Genomic DNA, 24,008 nt, shown 5'->3' with positions numbered 1-24,008 from the left:
TGTGAAAGAAGTTGAAGCAATCGGAAGACTTTACTATGAAATTGAAGAAATGTAGCCACTATCATGAAATGAACAGTCAATATACTGTGAATCTGGAAAATGTCCACTGTGTTGAGGTCTTTACTCACCGAAGAACAAAAAGGTTCGTCATACGATCATTTGACTGGAAAATACATACCTTCACTGAGCAATCTATGTAATCTACAAATGAAACATCCAACTCATTTACACAATTTCTCAAGTTGTAACTCACATTTGTTTGTGAAAAAGCTTGTGTACGATGGAGAAGGGAAAGATTTGACCCGAAATAACGGAGAAAGATTCATTAGCTTCAGTCAGATGTCAGAAAATGTGAAGAGATGATTTATTACACCTTTTGGTTCATGACATCAAGTCTTGAGAGACTTTCGTCGAATCTGTAGGAAGGACAGGTGACGAACCTTACAGCACTTTTAGAAGAGAAATTAATCGATCTAGTAACTAAAAAAGGCGGTTATCCCTACGATTACGTGGATTCTTGAAATAAATTAGAAGAAACATAGCTTCCATGGAAGGAAGAATTTCACAACAAGCTCAACGACTGTGCCATAAATGACCAAGATTACCAGCATGAACAGTTGGTTTGGAAACAATTTAATGCCGAAAATCTTGGTGAATACCATTATATGTACCTTTTGACAGATGTTTTGTTGTTGGGTGATGTGTTTCCAAACCCTAGTGAAACTTGCTTGAAAGCTGATGATCTTGATTCTTCTTGGTACTACACAGCACCAGAACTATCTTGGGACACCTTTTCAAAAATGACTGGACACCACCATGACATGATTATTAGAATTATTAGAAAAGTGGATAAGAGGAGGAGCATTCCAGTTTTGCAAGAGTTACGTGATAGCAAACAACAAATTTTTGAAGAATTAGGGTTCAAGGAAGACAAAAAATTTTTTGACAGTCTCGATTCAGACCACCTGTATGGATATGCCATGAGTCAATTTTTACCAAACGCTTAGTTTGAATGGGATGAACCAACTTCGCTAAATTCCGAAAAAATATGTGAAATGTCGGAGACTTCCCCTGTTGAATATATTTTCGTGGTTGACTTAGCAATTTCCGAAGGAATTATATGGTCTTCACAAAGATTTGTCACTTCTTACAGGGAATAAAATTGTGTCCAACACTAAATGACAAACCTTAATATGTCCTTCATTACAGGAATTTCAAATTATCTTTCCTGCGGGGATAAAAACGTAGAAAGTGAACAAAGTCTTGAATTTCAAGCAATCTGACTGGTTGTAGAAGTACACAGACTTGAACACACAGATAAGAACGAAGGAAACGCATGACTTCAAGGATTTCTTCCAGTTAATAAACAACTCATTGTTTTGCAAGACGATGGAGAACACAAGGAACAGAGAGGACACAAAATTGGCCTTCAGTACAGAAAAGTGTGAAAAACTTTTGACAAAGCCCAACTTGAAAGGAAGAACCATTTTTAATGAAAATTTTGCTCCCATCGACATGAACAAGGTAAAAATCGTCTTCAACAAGCCAGGTTTTGTTAGTATGAGTATACTCGACGAGTCTAGAATGTTCGACCTGAACCACAAAGTGGTGAAGCTAAAATACGGAGAAAAAAACTGAACTTAGTTACCAAGGCACTGACAGCTTCATCTAAAACAAACAGACTGAAGATTTCTACGATGACATGAACCTATGATCGAAAAATTTGACACAAGTGACTATCCAACAGAGAGTATTTACAGTGTACCACCAGTGACCAAGAAAGTTGTAGGAAAGATGAAGGATCAGTGCAATGGAACAATAATGGAAGAATTTTTTGGTATGAGAGCAAAAATGTATGTTAGTAAATTTGATAGCAGGAAAGAAATATCGAAAGGAGTCAAAACATGTGTAATGAAGGATATAATGTGGCTTCAAGAGTGCAAAGATTGTTCATCGACGTTGAAAAATTAAGAACGATGAACCTGGTACGAAGATACGTGGTAGATAGTCTCAAATTAGTGAATAAACAAGCGTTGATTCCTCACAACTACAAGATATTGTCCTGAAAAACATGATAGATATACGAGCACTACTTACTCAATTACGTTGTTTGTAATACTCATAAACTGCACAAATTTCGTCGTCATCGGGATTAAACAAAAGAAAAACGTGTTAATCACTCAACTGATTATAAAGGCAGACACTTCATCCTTATCAGGGTAGCACACGGTTACAAAACAAGAAAGGGCAGGTATTCTTACCTCACGTTTACCCATTTATGTAGAAAAGAATCTTGAAGCCACGCGACTTTAAACATACCAATGCTTTTTTCTACATAAATGGTGGTGACATAAAGATGAATTCAGGGTGGTAAGGAGAAGTCACTCGATGACTTTCAACCACTTGTGTACATGATGGAGAAACATTATAACACAGGCAAAGAATGTCATAAAATATCTAACAAAGAGGAATCTCACCAACAAAGAACTCTGAGTGTTGTATTCCATGGGGGATGACGAAAGTGCGTTTTTATTTTGGACGAAACTGAATAGATTTAAGTTAACGTCACCCCTCACCTGTAGCTACGTCGTCCGTACAACTGGGGCGAGTGCTAGTCCGTATCTCGAGACCTGCCTTGTGGTGGCGCTCGGTGGCGATCACACAGTGGCGACACGCGGGTCCGACATGTACTAATGAACCGCGGGCGATTTAAAGCTACCACGTAGCAAGTGTGGTGTCTGGCGGTGACACCACAATGCTCATGGCTGTAACCTACCGTGCAGCCACGTCTCGGTCCCTGAGTCAGCAGATGGGGACGTTTGCAAGACATCAACCGTCTGCACGAACAGTTCGATGACGTTTGCAGGAGAATGGACTGTCAGCTCGGAGACCATGGCTGCGGTTACCCTTGACGCTGCACCACAGCCAGGAGCGCCTGCAATGGTGTACTCAACGACGAACCTGGGTACGCGAATGGCAAAACGTCATTTTTTGGGACGAATTCAGATTCTGTTTACAGCAACCAAGGCTTGCAAGTACCAAAACTTTTCTTGAACACATCTAGCTCGAAAATCACGAAAATTATGAAAAATCAACTAAAAATTCATTGGGGGGTGAAGACTAGTCTTTTCATCTTCTGTGAGTACAGGATGAGGAGAAGTGAAAGAATCATGGAATTTTGCTTCCAGACACAGAACTACAGGATCACAACCGGAAGAGACCCAGTTCAGTTCTACAAAAGAGCAATAAGGCTGACTTTCCAGCTTGTGTGACTCGGAATGGACATTAAACAGAATTATTGGCCTGCAACTGTCAATTAATCGATGTGTCCCACTGAGTGGATAATCACACACTGAACACCCAGAAAAAATAAGAGCCAAACAGGCTCGCTTCAGCATTATATCGAACTGACAAAAAAAGAAAAAAAAGAAAAATTCTTACAGAAAAAGTAACCACAAGAAATTTATGCAGAAAAGATGCCCAACATTTCATTTCACGTCGTAGCTATGACATTCCCAAGGCTGAAGAAAGAATCAAACTATCTATTAGTGTTTACTCATTCGATGAAAAATTTCAAGTGTACCCACTGAAAATGAAGAAGAACAAGATAGAAAAACACGTAAATTTGCCATTTTTTAAGGAACGCGTGAACTCTCACTACTGTTTGATAAAGGATCTGTCACGCATCGTTTCCAGTTCAATTACAAAACAATGAAAATAAAATATTTATCTGTGACATGTATCTAATCCACCTTCAACAGTGAAATGGATGAACACACACGAAATTACATAGTCAGCAAGGCACTTACAGTTCAACTGCGGAAGAAGGGCCAACACATAATCTTCAAAAGTTGTCAACACACGGCGAAGATTCCTTTCGTCATCTACGCACAATCAGAGACTTTACGACTAAAGTCGAAAACTGTCAACACGATGTATAAAAAATATGACATGAGCCAAGTAGATTTTGTTACTACGTCAAGTACATGAACGGGCACTACAAGGAACCAGACCTGTATCAAGTCCCATAAAAATTACATTGAGTGTGTGAAAGAAGTTGAAGCAATCGGAAGACTTTACTATGAAATTGAAGAAATGTAGCCACTATCATGAAATGAACAGTCAATATACTGTGAATCTGGAAAATGTCCACTGTGTTGAGGTCTTTACTCACCGAAGAACAAAAATTTTCGTCATACGATCATTTGACTGGAAAATACATACCTTCACTGAGCAATCTATGTAATCTACAAATGAAACATCCAACTCATTTACACAATTTCTCAAGTTGTAACTCACATTTGTTTGTGAAAAAGCTTGTGTACGATGGAGAAGGGAAAGATTTGATCCGAAATAACGGAGAAAGATTCATTAGCTTCAGTCAGATGTCAGAAAATGTGAAGAGATGATTTATTACACCTTTTGGTTCATGACATCAAGTCTTGAGAGACTTTCGTCGAATCTGTAGGAAGGACAGGTGACGAACGTTACAGCATTTTTAGAAGAGAAATTAATCGATCTAGTAACTAAAAAAGGCGGTTATCCCTACGATTACGTGGATTCTTGAAATAAATTTGAAGAAACACAGCTTCCATGGAAGGAAGAATTTCACAACAAGCTCAACGACTGTGCCATAAATGACCAAGATTACCAGCATGAACAGTTGGTTTGGAAACAATTTAATGCCGAAAATCTTGGTGAATACCATTATATGTACCTTTTGACAAATGTTTTGTTGTTGGGTGATGTGTTTCCAAACCCTAGTGAAACTTGCTTGAAAGCTGATGATCTTGATTCTTCTTGGTACTACACAGCACCAGAATTATCTTGGGACACCTTTTCAAAAATGACTGGACACCACCATGACATGATTATTAGAATTATTAGAAAAGTGGATAAGAGGAGGAGCATTCCAGTTTTGCAAGAGTTACGTGATAGCAAACAACAAATTTTTGAAGAATTAGGGTTCAAGGAAGACAAAAAATTTTTTGACAGTCTCGATTCAGACCACCTGTATGGATATGCCATGAGTCAATTTTTACCAAATGCTTAGTTTGAATGGGATGAACCAACTTCGCTAAATTCCGAAAAAATATGTGAAATGTCGGAGACTTCCCCTGTTGGATATATTTTCGTGGTTGACTTAGCATTTCCGAAGGAATTATATGATCTTCACAAAGATTTGTCACTTCTTACAGGGAATAAAATTGTGTCCAACACTAAATGACAAACCTTAATATGTCCTTCATTACAGGAATTTCAAATTATCTTTCCCGCGGTGATAAAAACGTAGAAAGTGAACAAAGTCTTGAATTTCAAGCAATCTGACTGGTTGTAGAAGTACACAGACTTGAACACACAGATAAGAACGAAGGAAACGCATGACTTCAAGGATTTCTTCCAATTAATAAACAACTCATTGTTTTGCAAGACGATGGAGAACACAAGGAACAGAGAGGACACAAAATTGGCCTTCAGTACAGAAAAGTGTGAAAAACTTTTGACAAAGCCCAACTTGAAAGGAAGAACCATTTTTAATGAAAATTTTGCTCCCATCGACATGAACAAGGTAAAAATCGTCTTCAACAAGCCAGGTTTTGTTAGTATGAGTATACTCGACGAGTCTAGAATGTTCGACCTGAACCACAAAGTGGTGAAGCTAAAATACGGAGAAAAAAACTGAACTTAGTTACCAAGGCACTGACAGCTTCATCTAAAACAAACAGACTGAAGATTTCTACGATGACATGAACCTATGATCGAAAAATTTGACACAAGTGACTATCCAACAGAGAGTATTTACAGTGTACCACCAGTGACCAAGAAAGTTGTAGGAAAGATGAAGGATCAGTGCAATGGAACAATAATGGAAGAATTTTTTGGTATGAGAGCAAAAATGTATGTTAGTAAATTTGATAGCAGGAAAGAAATATCGAAAGGAGTCAAAACATGTGTAATGAAGGATATAATGTGGCTTCAAGAGTGCAAAGATTGTTCATCGACGTTGAAAAATTAAGAACGATGAACCTGGTACGAAGATACGTGATAGATAGTCTCAAATTAGTGAATAAACAAGCGTTGATTCCTCACAACTACAAGATATTGTCCTGAAAAACATGATAGATATACGAGCACTACTTACTCAATTACGTTGTTTGTAATACTCATAAACTGCACAAATTTCGTCGTCATCGGGATTAAACAAAAGAAAAACGTGTTAATCACTCAACTGATTATAAAGGCAGACACTTCATCCTTATCAGGGTAGCACACGGTTACAAAACAAGAAAGGGCAGGTATTCTTACCTCACGTTTACCCATTTATGTAGAAAAGAATCTTGAAGCCACGCGACTTTAAACATACCAATGCTTTTTTCTACATAAATGGTGGTGACATAAAGATGAATTCAGGGTGGTAAGGAGAAGTCACTCGATGACTTTCAACCACTTGTGTACATGATGGAGAAACATTATAACACAGGCAAAGAATGTCATAAAATATCTAAAAAAGAGGAATCTCACCAACAAAGAACTCTGAGTGTTGTATTCCATGGGGGATGACGAAAGTGCGTTTTTATTTTGGACGAAACTGAATAGATTTAAGTTAACGTCACCCCTCACCTGTGTCGCACATTTAAAATCACGAAAAGCACCGTAAGCTTTCAGAAAGTCGCCAGGTGGGTCGGGGTTCCACATTTACTGATGAAAAACTTCGTTTCCCCCATTCGTCAGGTAGGCGTTCTGAAGCTGGACGTGAACGAACAGGGAAGAGTCAGCCAACTGATTATTTTTGCAATTAGTTTGGAACAGAACGAAAATTAGGTGAGGCATACCAAACTCTTAGGAAATGTAGTAATTTGTGACATATAGCTCGAAATTTCTTTTGCTGCTCAGTCCTGTCATCTCGACGGTCTGTGCTTCAAAGAAATAAATGGGAATTTTCGGATTTTAGGCTTTTCTTGTAGTAGTTCGAGCATATATTCTGGTGCGTATCTTACTGCGGTAGCACGGATTGCCACACTCTCCACAACAATTTTGCCTACCTTTGTAAGCATACCTACTATTTCAACAACGGCGTCATTTCGATCAGACTAACGAAGAGTAGCATCGCTTGCACCTCAACTTCATGTGAAACATACTGTTAGATCGCCTTCTTACGTCACTGTCACTTCTTTATATATAAGCTTTGAAGAACCCACCAAGAACATCTAATGGAAAAAGTACTTCATCTTTCATAGTTTTTATCTTCCCGTTGTTGAGGATGTGACCTTTCATAGCTGTCTCATCGGCAAGAGACAAAGTCAAGCGTAACGAGGCTGATGAAAAGAACGGATGATCCTTGTTGGGAGTATTTAGTTTGTTTTTCATCTTCTCGTTTCCTGGGGACGAACAGAACTGATAGCTCTCGATCTTGTTCCCTCTGAAACGCTCTACAACCCATGGTTCTTTCAGTTTATTCAGGTCCAATCTCTTTAAATTCCTACCTTTTGCAGTTTCTTCAATTTCAGTCTATAGTTCATAACCAATAAATTGTGGTCAGAGCCACATCTGCCCCTGTAAATTTAAAACCTGGTTCCTCAATCTCTGTCTTATCATTATAGAATCTATCTGAAACCTTCCGGGCCGGCCGGGATAGCCGAGCGGTTCTAGGCGCTACAGTCTGGAACCGCGCGACCGCTACGGTCGCAGGTTCGAATCCTGCCTCGGGCATGGATGTGTGTGATGTCCTTAGGTTAATTATGTTTAAGTCGTTCTAAGTTCTAGGGGACTGATGACCTCAGAAGCTAAGTCCCGTAGTGCTCAGAGCCATTTGAACCATTTTTGAACCTTCCAGTGTCTTGAGGCCTCTTGCATGTATACAGCCTTCTTTCATGATTTTTAAAACAAGTATTAGTTATGATTAGGTTACGCTCTGTGCAAAATTCTACCAGGCAGCTTCAGCTTTCATTTCTTACTCCTAGTCCACATTCACCTATTACTTCTCATTCTCTCCTATGACATTTTCCTCTCCCTTAACTATCTGAATAATTTCTTTTATCGCACATAAATTTCTTGAATCTGTTCATCATCTGCGGAGCTAGTTGGCATATAAACGTGTACTACTGTGGTATGCGTGGGCTTCGTGTCTGTCTTGGCTACACTAATATGTTCACAATGCTTTTCGTTGTAGCTTATCCGCGTTCCTATATTTTTTCTTCATTATTAAACCTACTCGTGCAATATTCTTACTTGATTTTGTTTCTATAATCATGTATTCACCTGACCAGAAGTCTTGTTCCTCCTGCCACCGTACTTCACTAATTCCCAGTATATCTAACATTAACCCATCCATTTCCCTTTTTAAATTTTCTAACCTACCCGCCCGATTAAGGAATCTTACATTCCACGCTATGATCTGTAGAACGCCAGTTTTGTTTCTGCTGATAACGACGTCCTCTGAGTAGTCTTCGCCTGGAGATCCGAATGGGGGCTATTATACCTCCGGTATATTTTACCCACGAGGACAAAATCATCATTTAACAATACAGTGAAGCTGCATACTCTGGGGGAAAATTAGGGCTTGTTTCCCACTGCTTTCAGCAGTTCGCAGTGCCAGCACAGAAATTGTGTTTTGGTTAGTGTTACAAAGCCTGATCAGTCAATCATCCAGACTGTTGCCCCGGCAGCTACTGAAAAGGCTACTGCCCCTCTTGAGGAGCCCCACGTGTGTCTGACATCTCAACAGATACTCCTCCATTGTGGTTGCACTTACGGCACAGCTATCTGTATTGCTGAGGCACGCAAGCCTTCCCACCAACAGCAAGGTCCATGGTTCATGGGTGGTGCCCAAGAACATTTATTTGGTAAGAGAAATGGTTGACCTTTTCTTCCCAAGACTGAAGGTTGATCAAAGTGTGGATCATTCGTTCAAATGCTGATGAGAAAATGGGTGAAGGCGTCATAAATATGTATACAGACAAAGCAGTCGAGTATATCTGGATGAATGATGTACATCAGTTACGAGATAGATTAATGAGTATCGGTGGTGAGGAGATGGAAGGCTACAAATATTTTAACAATGAAAATAGTGGTAGCAAAACAGATGTTGTGGAATAACTACAGTAACTTATTCATCAACATTCCCAAGAGTCAGATATTTGATAATCTTCCGCATAGATTCTGCAAAAGTGAAAAGTATGGTAAGGGCTTGGTGAAACCGATGATCAATGAACTTGCGTTCGAAAGGCATCTACCAGGATAAATTTATTGTGGTCCAGGAACAAAACTGGATGAGAGACTGGCTCCAGGAAACAAGGAATTAATCCGTTGTATGAAGTAGGCAAAAGACGTGACATAGCCTACAGATACCATACAGATCTAGATAAAAGACGTAGAGCTGGCAAAGAACATCAGTCGTCTCCAAAGGGACAAATGCGAGCAGAAGAAGCTTCATTTGGTTAAAAATTGCCTGCAATGACGGTAAGAGGAATAGTGTAAGGAAAAGGAAAACTAGGTATGGCTTGGATGACAACAGGTGAGGTTAATAAAAAATGGTTTATCTTTTTTGTCTGCGTAAATGAACAATTTTACGATTGACTACAGTGTTCTGCCGAGTGGGAAGACTACACTCAACAACTATCAGCTACACAGCAATGACGAGTGTTTGACTGACTCGCAACGAACGAGGAAAGACAAGCAAAAAACTGGTGAAGACCTACTCATATCTCTAGGCATACGTCTCGTTCAAAATTGTTGAATATCTTATGAAAAAGGCAGGACTAACACAACATAAACGAGGATTTATACCCATTTTACTTGCTGCACCAGGAGTAATTGGTTCACTGGCTGATGGTGTTGTTGCCATTGCAAAATGTAATCACGACAAAACAAAAGAACGACTCAGTATTGGAAGAAACGAAGGGACACAACCATGCAATAGAGAATAAGGGAGCTACAAAGCTCGACCAAATTTTAACCTAGCAAAGTTTGCAAAACAGTTGAAAATCAACCACTTTCGTGGTAGCTGCTTGATCGGTGAACTAACCAGTCAACCAAAAAGTGTTGTGTGTGGAGCGGTAAATTTAAACACTTCTGTTAACGTTGGCACACACTGGGCACCTTACCACAAGGACAACGAGAATAAGTTTGTCTTCGATTTATTTGGTGGTAACACCAAGACAACTGGTTGACGACCTAGGTCAACATGAACTATACTACAATGTGGAGAGAGTATTTAACTTTGATGAAGTGACTTGAAGGTCTTCGTACAGTATGTAAGACAAAGAAAAGTAAATTTGTTAAAAAAAATTGTAGCCGCTAGAGAGGAAGTGAATGTTCGTGAAGAAACCACCAACGAACTACCGAAACCTTGGGAAAATTTTTTAAATGAAGTAGTGTCATCCAACTTTTCATATACGATTGATGGCTAGCTGACCTAATAGAAATGGACTCTGGTACTTTGAAATGCATTTCAAAAATGAACAAAAGACCCAAATGTTTATTGACTGTCATCAATGTCTTCTCAAATTTTGCATCGACCATCGCATGTAAGGACAAATATGTGGAGGACGCCTTCGGAAAAAAATGTGCAGACAGAGACGGTAAAAATTTTTACAACAAACCATTTTGAAAAGTGGCGAAGAACCGTAATATCAACCAGTACTCAACATTTTGAGAGTCGAATGCATCTTTTGTCAAAGGATTTAACAGAACACCGATGGATGAAAATGTGGAAAGAGTTTGCTGTTCAAGGTAACTACAAATCTATTGAACTGGTTGAAAAGTTGGTTGATCAGTACAATAACTGGATGCTTTCAACAGTAAAGATGAAGCCAACAGATGTAACCAAAGAAGATGAGAAGGAACTACTGAAGGCAGTTCATGTTGAAGATGCCAAGCCTAAATGTAAAGTGAGCAATGAAGTGAGAATCAGCAAATTTTAAAATTTTCCGAAAGCGCAACAAAGTCAACTAGTCAACAGAATGTCTTATGGTTGATCGAGCTGTTTTTTTATAAGCCAGTGTCATGCAAGCTGAATACCTTGGAGGGGAAGGACGGAAAGAAATTTTTAATGAACATCAGCTACAGAAGTTGAAGTTTCCACACATATAGCCTGTTGAGAAACTCTTGAGGAAGAAGGATGACAAAGTGTATGTGAAATTCCTGGTTTTTTTATGACTAAACAAAAGTTGGGTGTGAACAGAAAATTTATTCTATAGAAAATTTTTTCTAAGTAAAGAAAGGCCTAAGCGGGTACTTACGGAAAGAAGAAGTAGAAATGTGTTGGAATGATCAAGATGGATGGTTCGAGTTAATGTATGAACTTTTCAAGATTATGATTGAGAGAGATCTACCATTGATGTTGAAAGAGAAAAAAAAAGCAGTAGGAAAAGCTCAGCAGCGAGTGATGATGATGAAGCTCGAAGTAATAAGCAGGATACAGCTTAACTGTTTTTCCTCCATTAATGTGGTTTTCCTCATTTCTGTGAAAATTTCTATTTTTGGTAATAAAATCGTAATTTCATGCTGTTTTCACGCCAGTTTTGCTCTTTGTCCTCTGATATTGTTGGTTTTGATCCCTCAGGAGGACACACAACAACTGTTTTAATCAATGCCAAGACTAATAACTGCTTGCATAAAGGCCAGATATGGACCAATGCGTTATTCACTAGCCCAGTTTGTGGGGCTCTTTCTCTTTAAAAATTGTAGTCATTTGTTCGTCTGTATTTGTACATGTCTCTACTAATTTCCGTCCTATGGGATTAATTCCTTTGTAAACCTTATTTTTTTTAGTTTCTTAGTATAAATTAAACAAATTAACTTCTTTTCAGTCATAGACGGGCACTGCTACGGCATGTGTAGTTCTATCACTACTGTATACTTAAACAAGGTGGGAAATGGATCTTAAACCACTGAGTTGTTACAAAACAGCTCAAGGAAATCTCTATGAAGTCAGCACTTGCTTCTAATACTCTGCTAGAAAGACAATTGTAGCAACGTTCGTTAAGAGCAGGAAAACGGGTAGATATCCATAAGTTGCCTGAAACAATAGTACAAGTAGCTTCAGAACTGACGCCACCTTCCAGAAAATTCATTAATTATATTACATATGTAATGAACTGGTGCTACACTATATTATGGTGCTAGTTGCCTTAGCAGCATGTGTGTTCATAATGCACAGTCGAGTAGTAGTATTCTTTCATAGTCTGTGAGCGGAGACAAATAATTATTGAACATTAAAGGCCATTAGAGCTTGTTACTAAGTTAAGGTACTGCTGCATGGGGATTTCTTATGTCCAGAAAAGCATTTACTCATAACAACAAAATATGCCAAGGAATGCAGTTCCTACAAGTCAGCCATAATGCAACAAAGAGCAGAATCTAGAAGTAGTACAGCATGAGATAAGGGAATAGACCTTTATTCAGTATGACTGGAAGAACATTTGTGAATGGAGAAATAGCCATATGATTATGATCGACGATTAACATGAAATATGTAGCATAAAAGAAGTGCTTTCAGTTGGATGTATCGAATAATTATGTGAAGAACAGCGAAAAATAAAATAGTGTGTGGCTAGGAGGAAGATAAAAAATAATGTACACTGTAACCTGACGTACAGTCTGTGCAGTGTCACTGAGTTGGAAAGATAATAGTAGTACACACTAAATTAAACACATGTATAAAAGTACAAGAAAGGCGTTTAAAAGTTTGTAATTATCTAATTATCTTAATTCCATTATTCAGATACAGTAATGATCAGAATCTTAGGAAGAAAAAACTTTAATTTGTATTTGGAAACATTGTTGTTGCTAGAGATTGCATTTTTGTGGATAAATATTATAGATGTGTCCTCCAACACTTCTTAGAGACAGTTGTATTTCCTAGATACATCTTATGTGTTACTTATTTAGTCTTTTCTGCATTAATTCCTTAAGCTTTGTGCTCTCCATATTTAACTACTTCACAGTTGTTCTTGATGAGTACTCTGTTTGCTAGTAATAGTTTTCCTTCGTTTTCCTCTGCTTTAGTGTAATAGGTCTCCTTATGTAGAGGATTAATTACAATGTGCTAAATTCAGTTCAAAATTCGCATTCATTGTTACAGTATTGTGATTTTGCAGTATTTACGCTCATAGGAGATCCTGTTTTATGTTGATAGCACCCTGACGGGAAGTGGGAAAGACGCATTTTCCGAATTCCATATGACAAAGGAAATCATGAAGTAAAATTCCAGTTCCACGGAGAAGGTATTAAGGTTTACAACCTTGGAAGGTGCCTTAACATTGGTATGTACTTTCTATCTCATTACATGATTTTCAACATTTCTTTCAAAACATGTGTTAACTGCAAGTACCTACTGGTCCTACAGTTTGGAAAATTCTTTGGAACAGCGATACGAAAATAAACTGATATCATGCAGCTGCCAGACTGGTTCAAGCCTTTCTACTTGGCCCTACTTTGATGGCTTGTTGTGTAGTCTAAGAGGCATCCCAATACTGACCTTTCCAGGTGGTCCCTGGGAACCAAACACTTGGCGTCCACGGTACTGGCCACCAACGCAGGGGTTCTCATAGTTTTTCCCCTTTGCACTCACCTTCTGAAACAAAAATTCTTCTTTTGCCCCCCTCTCGCCCCATTTTTCTTTCCTTCTTCAACACTTCTTATACTTGGCACAAAAATATCCCATGATATCCACTTAGTTGTGTCTGATTATTGTAACTATCAGTTACAATAATAATAATAACAATAATAGTAATGATTATTATTATTATTGTTGTAACAGTAATGATTAATAGGGAAGCTGCTTCGATCATATCAAATTTAAATATTTTTGAAATTATCATACATTTCTATTATTCAAAGGAACTGAAGGTTAACAAACCTTTTTTAAAAAAACTTAGTTCACAAATAAGTTAGTTGTTTACAGTTTGTTTCCATTTATATGGACTTTAATTCATTACGAATTCTTTCGTATTTGAAAGATATCAATGTGAAAATGAGATAGAACAATAATTAAAATTTAAATACCCATTTAGAAACTGTTTTATTCAGACTGATCATCTGGAAAGAAAATAAAAAACGTGTACAAATGCACATGGTTCAAAATTAGGAAAATTTTGACATTTGCACTTTCAGTGTGATGTGGCGCTTGAATGTGTGAATAAAGCAGGTCCAGTCTTCGTTGGATGTCTGAAACAGTGACTTGTAAGCCCCTTTACATCTGCAGCTGAGACCGAAATTCAGTCTTCATTAATACCATCGTGAAAATGTTGAATCTCACAAGTAAGTCGACATGAAGGGCTTTCACACGTCCAATATGCTTCTTGCTGAATTGGCATATTCATTCAGAGTCTGCACCCAAAACTTTTCGAGAGACTTCTATTTAAATTCATTTCTAAGAGTTCTATCACTTCAGAATTGCATTAACTTCTCCTGTTCCACTGTTCATAAGTGGTCCATCGTATCGAAAGGGTTGTGGATCGAATCATACTCAAATGAAGAATTCGGAAATTTGTAATGGAATTGCTGAGTAAGGCCACAACCATACCCTATACTAATGGTACTAATTTTCCCTCCATCCACACTATTATCCTCCGCAAACTCATTGAGACAAGAAAACATCTTGCAGTTACTGTTCTCAATACGGGTTTTCCAAAGTACAAGTTTTTCTTAAACGCAAGCACTTTCCCCATTCGAAAGATGTTATTCATCTTGCGGCGCTGAAGTGATTTACTATGGGATCAAAAGTATCCGGACACCCCCTAAAACATGCGAGTTTCATATTAGGTGCATTGTGCTGCCAGCTACCGCCAGGTACTCCGTATCAGCGAGCTCAGTAGTCATTAGACATCGTGAGACAGCAGAGTTGTGCGCTACACGGAACTCACAGACTTCGAACGTGTCAGGTGATTGGGTGTCACTTGTGTCATACGTCTGAACGTGAGATTTCCACACTCCTAAATATCTCTAGGTCCACTGTTTCCGATACTATAGTGAAGTGGAAATTTGAAAGGACACATACAGCACTAAAGCGTACAGGCCGATCTCGTCTATTGACTGACAGAGACCGTCGAAAGTTGAAGAGGGTCGTAATGTGTATCCACACCAACACACAGTAATTCCAAACTGCATCAGAATCCACTGCAAGTACTATGGCAGTTAGGCGGGAGGTGAGAAATCTTGGATTTCACGGTCGAACGGCTGCTCATAAGCCACACATCACGCCGGTAAATGCCTCGCTCTGTGTAAGGAGCGTTTAACATTGTACGATTGAACAATGGTAAAATGTGGGTATCGCGAATGCCCGGTGAACGCCATCTGCCAGCGTGTGTAGTGCCTATAGTAAAATTCGGAGGCGGAGGTGTTACGGTGTGGTCGTGTTTTTCATGGAGGGGGCTTGCACCCCTTGTTGTTTTGCGTGACACTGTCACACCATGGACCTACATTAATGTTTTAAGCACCTTGTGGCTTCCCACTGTTGAAGAGCAATGCGGGGATGGCGACTGCATTTTTCAACACGATCGAGCACCTGATCGTAATGCACGAGCCTTGGCGGATTGTTTACACGACAATAACATCCCTGTAATGGTCTGGCCTGCACAGAGTCCTGGCCTGAATGTTATACAACACCTTTGGGATGGTTTGGAATGCCGACTTCGAGCCAGACCTCACCGACCGACATCGATACCTCTCCTCAGTGCAGCACTCCGTGAAGAATGGGCTGCCGTTCCCCAAGAAAGCTTGCAGCTTCTGATTGAACGTATGCCTGCGAGAGTGGAAGCTGTCATCAAGGCTAAGGGTGGGCCAAACCCGTATTGGATTCCAGCATTATCGATGTAGGGCGCCACGAACTTGAGTCATTTTCGGCATTTTTGATAATATAGTGTAGCTAGAGACACATTACAATCCATTTGTCATTCTAAAACACAGTCGTCAGTGGAGAATTGCTGTTCAGTAGGAAAAAACAAAAATTCACCCTTCAGCTCCAGAACGCGAAGAAGCATTTCACCACGTGGCAACCAAGGTACCTCAGAGAGCAGTAGAAGCGAAGCATATATAGAACCCATCTCCTCGCAAAGAACGGAAAATTACTACTGTTTAAACCTTGTACTTTTACAAAATTTTCAACACTGACTGCATTGTTGAGCAGTTTATTGATTTCCAGTCGTGTTACTTCAGAAGCCAATGCTTTCTGGTGTGAATTTTACTGAAGCTAAAACAGCACATCCCCTTGCTACGAACCGCTTTCTTCGAGGGTTGCCCAGAAAATAATGAAGCGCATTTTTTTCTTTTTCTTTATTGAACACAATGTGAATTGCACACGCGAATGACCGTTGTTTGATGTACACGCACGGTTTTTCTTCACAATCTCCATCCCATCCGGTGGCCTTCCTCCAGCACTAAAAGGACGTGTATGCATTGTCGGTAAAAGTCCTTGTCCTGGTGGCGGAGTCAGTGCTTCACTGTGTGAATCACCTCCTCAGCGTCGTCAAAATGTCTTCCTCGAGTGGTATCCTTTAATGGCCCAAACAAGTGGCTAGGTCAGGTGTGTCAGGTGTGACGGCCGTGGACGGCTGGAAATCGTGCAACTCCGGCGAACCGCCCTCTGGTGACGTCAAGCTCCGTGGCCAGCGACTAACTCTACTTATGTCGACAGCAGATGCTCCATAAGCTTTCTTTAAGCGTTTGTGAATATTCCCCACAAGTTCTTCCTCTGCAGTGAAGAATTCAGTGACGGCACGTTGTTTGTAACGTACATCACCTACGAACGCCATTTTGAAACTGTCCTAGAATCACGATGTCTTAGGACTTTAATAGGAACCGGTACCTGTTTTCCAGGGCAAGTGATGAAAACTTCGCCCGCTCACTCAGGGGACTTCAAATGATGGATACGTAGCGTTTCTCATTCGTAGCATTGTTTTCGGCTGAGGAAATAATGCGATGCATTACTTTCTGGGCAACGATCGTAGTTCCAGTAAATGCTGCCGCCCCATTGGTACATGTACGAATACAATTTGTCCAAGACAGATTGCAGTCAACAAAAAGGAATGGACTAAAAAGAAATATTTTCGCCTGTAGCCCTCCCTTCCAGAGCTTTGAAAAATTGAAAGTTCTATCGCATTCCGGCCGCCGGAGTGGCCAAGCGGTTCTAGGCACTACAGTCTGGAACATCGCGACCGCTACGGTCGCAGGTTCGAATCCTCCCACGGGCATGGATGTGTGTGATGCCCTTATGTTAGTTAGGTTTAAGTAGTTCTAATTTCTAGGGGACTGATGACCTCAGAAGTTAAGTCCCATAGTGCTCAGAGGCACTTGAACCATTTTTTTCTATCGTATTTCATTTTCGTAACAGAAGCGTACAATAGGAAGAAGCTGGGACAGATTTCCCGTATCAGTACTGTCATCAAGTTGCAGGGCGAAATGAAGACGTTCCAGCAACTGATTTGACATGTCAGAGGCTGCTGTATCAAGACAATCACCATATCGTCTGACTGTGGTATGAACTTCAGACTCTCGTCTAACCTTTCTCCTTGCATTTAGATGGCTGTGGGAAGAATTAATTTCTCGCCAATAATGTGTGGTGATTTGGATTTTGCAGTGAAGCACCTAGATATATGTTCATAGGACTTTAATGGGAACTGGTACCTGTTTTTTGAGGAATATGACGTTTCCTTTTAGTTGTTGCTCATGACGCTCAAAAAATTCGATGGGTTTACTTACACGATCTTGATATTTTGTCTGCGGATAACTCTTTAATCTCATAAGTTTCAGGCTATCGTTGACTAATCTCTCCAAACGAAGAACACATTGTGGTACTGGAAATGAGCGTTTGGCGCCATTGGTCGGGAGGTCCCTTGCGGGGCAGGTCCGTCCGCCTTGGTGCAGGTCTTATTACACTCGAGGCCACATTGGGCGACCTGCGCGCCGTTTGAGGATGAAATGATGATGAAGACAACACCCAGTCCTTGAGCGCAGAAAATTCCCGACCCAGCTGGGAATCGATCCCGAGCACGTAGGACGGATCTCCGTCACACTGACCACTCAGCTATCGGACAACACGTTGTAGTCATACCTCACTGTTCAAAAGAAGAATGCTAAAGGGTACTGTTACATAATCAACTTGATATTTACACATTTGGTTTTGCATTTATAACTAACACACTGATAGGAACAGATGAAGATAAAAAAGAAGAATGTACTTTGATTAAACTGGAACCTTCTCCCTTATCAGAATTGCATACTTTCGAATCACTTCCCAGGGATCTCTTGCTACCACTGCAATGGTGGAATTTGTATCGCTTTGTTAACTACTTCCTGCACTAGAATGCAAATTTTCTGGGCATTCCTGCACAGATGTTCTGCTGATCAGTTCTTGCGAAACAAGACAGCAAATAACAATTGGTGACCTTCCTATCCTGGTTGATGAGTATCTGATATATATATATATATATATATATATATATATATATATATATGTGTGTGTGTGTGTGTGTGTGTGGTGAGCAACAACCAGCGGTTGTTTCCTGACGATGCTGTGGTGTACAGGAAGGTGTCGAAGTTGAGTGACGAGTTAGACAAAGTTTCTAGTTGGCGTGATGAATGGCAGCTGGTTCTAAATATAGAAAAATATAAGTTAATTCGGATGAGTAGAAAAAACAAACCTTTAATGTTCAGATACAGAATTAACAGTGCCCTTCCTGACACAGTCACGTCGTTTAAATATGTGGGTGCAACGTTACAAAGTGATATGAAACGGAACGAGCGTGTGAGAATTGTGGCAGGTCACATGGACAGAAAACGCAGTGTTAGAAGTGTGCTGGGATTTGGCGATCAAATTACTTCTGACAATGGAAAAACCGTCACTCATGACCTTCCAAAAATTATACCATTTGAGGTAATTAAACGTAAATTTTAATCTGACCAATGGAATGTATGTGATAGGGACTCGTGTCATTGAGAAACTAACATTATGGCATCATTTAAGACCAATGACACGTTTTTTCACCAATAATGAATGACCCACATCATCCTTTATTTGTCCCAATCCACGACAAAATCAGAACTTGGAAGTAACCATATCTATTAAAAATGACGATTTGAGTGACTTCAACGGCGTCACTATAAAAGTCGTTTTATAAATGAAGTAATAAAATTTCTTTCTCTATAAATGAACAAGTTACAAAACTACTATTTTTACTCATTCCCTGTGAGCTAGAGGACTAAAAATAATCCTAACTGAAAATATTCCTAACAAAGGTGTGGAGGTCAACATTCACATTTGTAATGGTTAGGTTCGTCGCCTTCGTGTCCAGTTGTAAATGAGTTTCAGAATTTTTCAAGCTGGTGGGACAGGATATGGTCCAAATGGCTCTGAGCACTATGGGACTCAACTGCTGAGGTCATTAGTCCCCTAGAACTTAGAACTAGTTAAACCTAACTAACCTAAGGACATCACAAACATCCATGCCCGAGGCAGGATTCGAACCTGCGACCGTAGCGGTCTCGCGGTTCCAGACTGCAGCGCCTTTAACCGCACGGCCACTTCGGCCGGCGGGACAGGATATCCAACGTATTATTAACAGTCGAATGAAACTGATAACTATGTAGCAAACTTTTTGACTTCGTGTCCATAAAAAAAGGAAATAATATTTTGTCTAGTATGGAGCATGCTTTTATTTTTTCATCAGTTTTGTTATGTTTGAGTTGGTGCCTTGTCGATGAATTAGGTATGGAAGATCATATACTCATAAATTATAAAGTGAAAAGTAAAAAAAAAAAAAAAAAAACAGAAGTGATTGGACATGCTTGGTGAATTTTTAAGTTTTTAAAGAAATTACAGGGGTATGTAATCTAACAGTAAGCTTCCCTTGGAGTTAAAGTGCAAACGGTGCTCGTCTTCGATGGAGTGATCTAAATGATGCAATGTTAAGATAAAAGAGGCATTACCAAAAGAAGATAAAATTGTAGTAGAAAACACGAAAATTCGTGTGCCTGTTGTCAAAAACTATCCTAAATATCAACTTTAACTAAAACAAGAAAGGCTTAAAAATTCGAAAGTTCCCGTGCCTTTCACTGAAGAACAAAATGTACAGAGTACAAGATTGAGTTACAAGAGATATTTTCAGTTAATGTCAAAATTACCTATAATTCTACACAGTTCCACATGATCTACTTTATGTTCGTTGTGTTTCAGACAAATCGTAAATACAATCAACTCGTTGGCTTTGCATTATCTGATCATCTCACGCTACAGATTATCCACGTGAAAACTGAAAAAAATGAAGTGTTTCCACAAGAGATGTGAAACTTAGGTCCATCAAACAAGTATCTGAAGGCTTACGACACATTTCGTGATTTTAAACGTGTTACACACCTGTAAGGCAATGTTAACGTAAACCTGTTGTTTCATAGAAAAGTACCCCATTTATGTGATCAACATGTCGGGTAAGAATTTTTTTTTTAATCAACAGTCTTCTGGCAGGTTTGCTGCGGCCCACCACGAGTTTCTCTCCTACAGAAACCCCCTTATCTCAGAGTAGCGCTTGCAACCTATGTCCTCAATTATTTGCTGTTTGTATTCCAGTCTCTCTCTTTCTCTACAGTTTTTACGACATACAGCTCTCTCTACTGCTATGGAAGGCATTCCGTGATGTCTTAACAGATGTACCACTCAGTCCCTTCTTCTTGTTAATGTTTTCCATATACTCCTTTCCTCTCCGATTCTGCAGAGAACCTTCTCATTTCTTAGCTTACCTGTACACCTAATTTTCAACTCCCTTCTGTAGTGACACATCCTAAATGCTTCGATTCTCCTCTGTTCCGGTTTTCCCACAGTCCATGTTTCACTACCATACAATGCAGTGCTCCAAACGTACTTTCTTAGAGATTTATTCCCCATATTATGGCCTATGTTTGATGCTGCTAGACTTCCCTTGGCCAGGAAAGCCCTCTTTACCAGTACTATTCTGCTTTTTATATTCTCATTGCTCATCTATCATTGTTTATTTTGCTGCCTAGCTAGCAGAATTACTTCATTTCACGGCCAGCAATCCTGGTGTTCAATTTCTGTTACTTCTCTTTAGTTACATCTTACTTCGATTTACTCTCAATCCATATTCGGTACTCATTAGACTGTATATTCCAATGAGCAGATCATGTAATTCCTGTCGATATCAATGTCATCAGTGAATATTATCGTTGGTATCCTTTCACCAAGAATTTTAATTCCACTCTTGAACCTTCCTTATATTTCCATCATTGCTTCTTCCACGTGTAAATTTAACACTAGGAGCGACAGGCTACAGCCCTGTATTACACCCTTTTTAATTGTAGCACTTCATTCTTGGTATTCAACGATTACTACTTCGTCTTGCCTCTTGAAGTTGTTGTACATCACCGGTCACTCCCTGTAGCTTACCCCTGTTTTCCTCAGAATTTCGAACATCTTGCACCATTTTACATTGTCGAACACTTTTTTCAGGACGAAAAATCCTATGAACTTGTTCTGAATTTTCTTACTCTCGCTTCCATTATCAACCACAACGGCTGCTTTTACCTTTCCTAACGCCAAACTGATCGTCACTAACATATCCAATTTTTTCGTTTTTCTATATATTATTATTGTCAGCAACTTGGATGTATGAGCTGTTATGCTGATTATCCGATAATTGCCGTACTTGTCAGCTCTTGCAGTCTTTGGAATTGTGTGGATGATATTTTCCAGAAAGTCAGACGGTACATCGTCAGACTTATAGACTCTACACACGAATGTGAAAAGTCGTTTGGCTGCAACTTTGCCCAATAATTTTAGAAATTCTGAGGAAATGTTATCTATCATTTCTGCCTTATTTGATGGCAAGTCTTCCAAAGCTCTTCTAAATTCTCATTTTTTAATACTGGATTTCTTATCTCTTCTATACCGGCTCCTGTTTCTTCTTCTATAACATTAGATAAGTTTCCCCCCTCAGAGAGGTCTTCAGTGTACTCTTTCCACCTATCCGCTCTCTTCTGTGCATTTTAGAGTGGAGTTCGCATTGCACTCTTAATGTTACCGCCCTTGCTTTAATATGACCGCAGGTTGTTTTGACTTTCCTATATGCTGATTCAGTGCTTCCAACACTCATTCCTTTTCGATTGCTTCACTTTTTCGAGTAATCTTTCCGTCTTAACTTCCTTGCTCTTCCCTTTCATCTCATTCCTCAGTGACTCGTATTTTTGTATATCTTAATTACCCTTAACATTTTTGTACTTCCTTCTTTCATCGAACAACTGAATTATTTCATCTGTTAGCCATGGTTTATTAGCAGTTACGTTCATGGTACTTGTGTATTTGCTTCCAACTTCTGTGATTTCCCTTTTTAGAGATGTCCATTCCTCTTCAACTGTACTGCCTATCGAGCTAGTTGGTACTGCCGTGTCTATAGCCTCAGATAACTTCAAGCGTATCTCGTCGTTCCTTAGTACCTCCATACTTCTTTGAGCATTGATTCTTCCTGACTAGTCTCTTAAACTTCAGCCTACTGTTGATCACCACTACATTGCGATCTGAATCCATATCTGCTCCTGAGTACACCTTACAATCCGGTACCTGATTTTGGAATCTCTGTCTGACCATGATATAATCAAACTGAACTTTTCCTGTATCTCGCAGCATTTTTCTAGTATACCTCCTGCTCTTGTGATTCTTCATCGGAGTATTCCCTACAACTAGCTAAAATTTATTACAGAACTGGTTTTTTTCCTCTTTCATTCCTAGTACGTAGCCTATATTCTCCCATAGCCCTTTCCTCTACACCTTCCCCTCCAACCATATTCCAGTCTCATGACTATTAGATTTTCATGTTGCTTTACATACTGAATTACCTGTTCAGTTTCATCACATACTTTCTTTATCTCTTCATTTTCAGCCTGCGACTTCGGCATGTATATCTGAACTGTCGATGTCAGTGTTACTTTGCTGTAAATTCTAATGAGAACTACCTTATCACTGAACTGTTTACAGTAACACACTCTCTACGCTACCTTGATGTTCTTAAAAAATTTTACTCTCATTATACCATTATCTGCTGCTGTTGATATTACCCTACACTCATCTGACCATAAATCGTGGTCTTCTTTCCATTTCACTTCACTGACCTCTACTATACAGGGTGTCCCAGCTATCTTGTCCACCCAAAATATATCTGGAACAACAACAGCTATTGGAAAACGACTTTCACCGGTATCAATGTAGGGCTGGGGCCCATGAATGTACATAGTTGGAAACATTCAAAACGAAAGCATATGTGTTTTTTAACACAAACTTATGTTTTTTTAAATGGACCTCCTATATTTTTTCTTCAGCAATCCATAGAATGACAAAGCACATACACAATGGAGTTGATTGCATCGCAATATTCCCATTACGTCCCGAGATATTAAGACGCGAAGTTGACGCTTGAAACACTCGATTGACTTGCGTAATCACACTTCCATACTTATCAAGAGGTCCGAAACGAATAATACGGTCTGCTGCCATCCTGCTGCGATTACGGCAGCATGGGGTTCACCCCTGAGCCTCAGGACGCGCGCTAGCAGCGCATGTCGGGTGTTTCAAGCGTCAACTTCGCGTCTCAATATCTCGGGATGTAATGGGAATATTGCGATGCAATCAACGCCATTGTGTATGTGCTTTGTCATGCTATGGATTGCTGAAGAAAAAATATAGGAGGTCCATTAAAAAAAAAAAAAAAAAAAAAAAAAAAAAAAAAAAAAAAAAAAAAAAAAAAAAACATGAGTTTGTGTTAAAAACACATATGCTTTCGTTTTAGAATGTTTCCAAATATGTACACTCATAGGTCCCAGCCCTACATCGATACCGGTGAAAGTCGTTTTCCAAAAGCTGTTATTGTTCCAGAGATATTTTGGGTGGACAAGATAGCTGGGACACCCTGTATATACATTGAAACTTTGCAATGCCGTTTTCCGATTTTCTGGTTTCCCTACCAATTTCAAACTTCTCACACTCCACGTCCTGACTCGTAGAACGT

General features: G+C 39.4%; 1 protein-coding gene across 2 annotated transcripts in view; it reads left to right on the top strand.

The window, feature by feature from the left end:
* Positions 1–24,008, top strand: part of LOC124719995 — a 517,761-nt gene that overhangs the window by 168,853 nt on the left and 324,900 nt on the right. For both annotated transcript variants that reach the window (XM_047245223.1, XM_047245222.1), the window contains exon 9: positions 13,139–13,265. In XM_047245223.1, the coding sequence (XP_047101179.1) occupies positions 13,139–13,265 (127 nt within the window). The remainder of the gene's footprint in view (positions 1–13,138; positions 13,266–24,008) is intronic.

The sequence above is a fragment of the Schistocerca piceifrons genome, chromosome 11 (genome assembly GCF_021461385.2).
Source record: "Schistocerca piceifrons isolate TAMUIC-IGC-003096 chromosome 11, iqSchPice1.1, whole genome shotgun sequence".
In the NCBI taxonomy this organism is placed as follows: Eukaryota; Metazoa; Arthropoda; class Insecta; order Orthoptera; family Acrididae; genus Schistocerca; species Schistocerca piceifrons.
The sequence above is the reverse complement of the archived record's forward strand: the minus strand, read 5'-3'. Positions and strand labels throughout refer to the sequence as shown.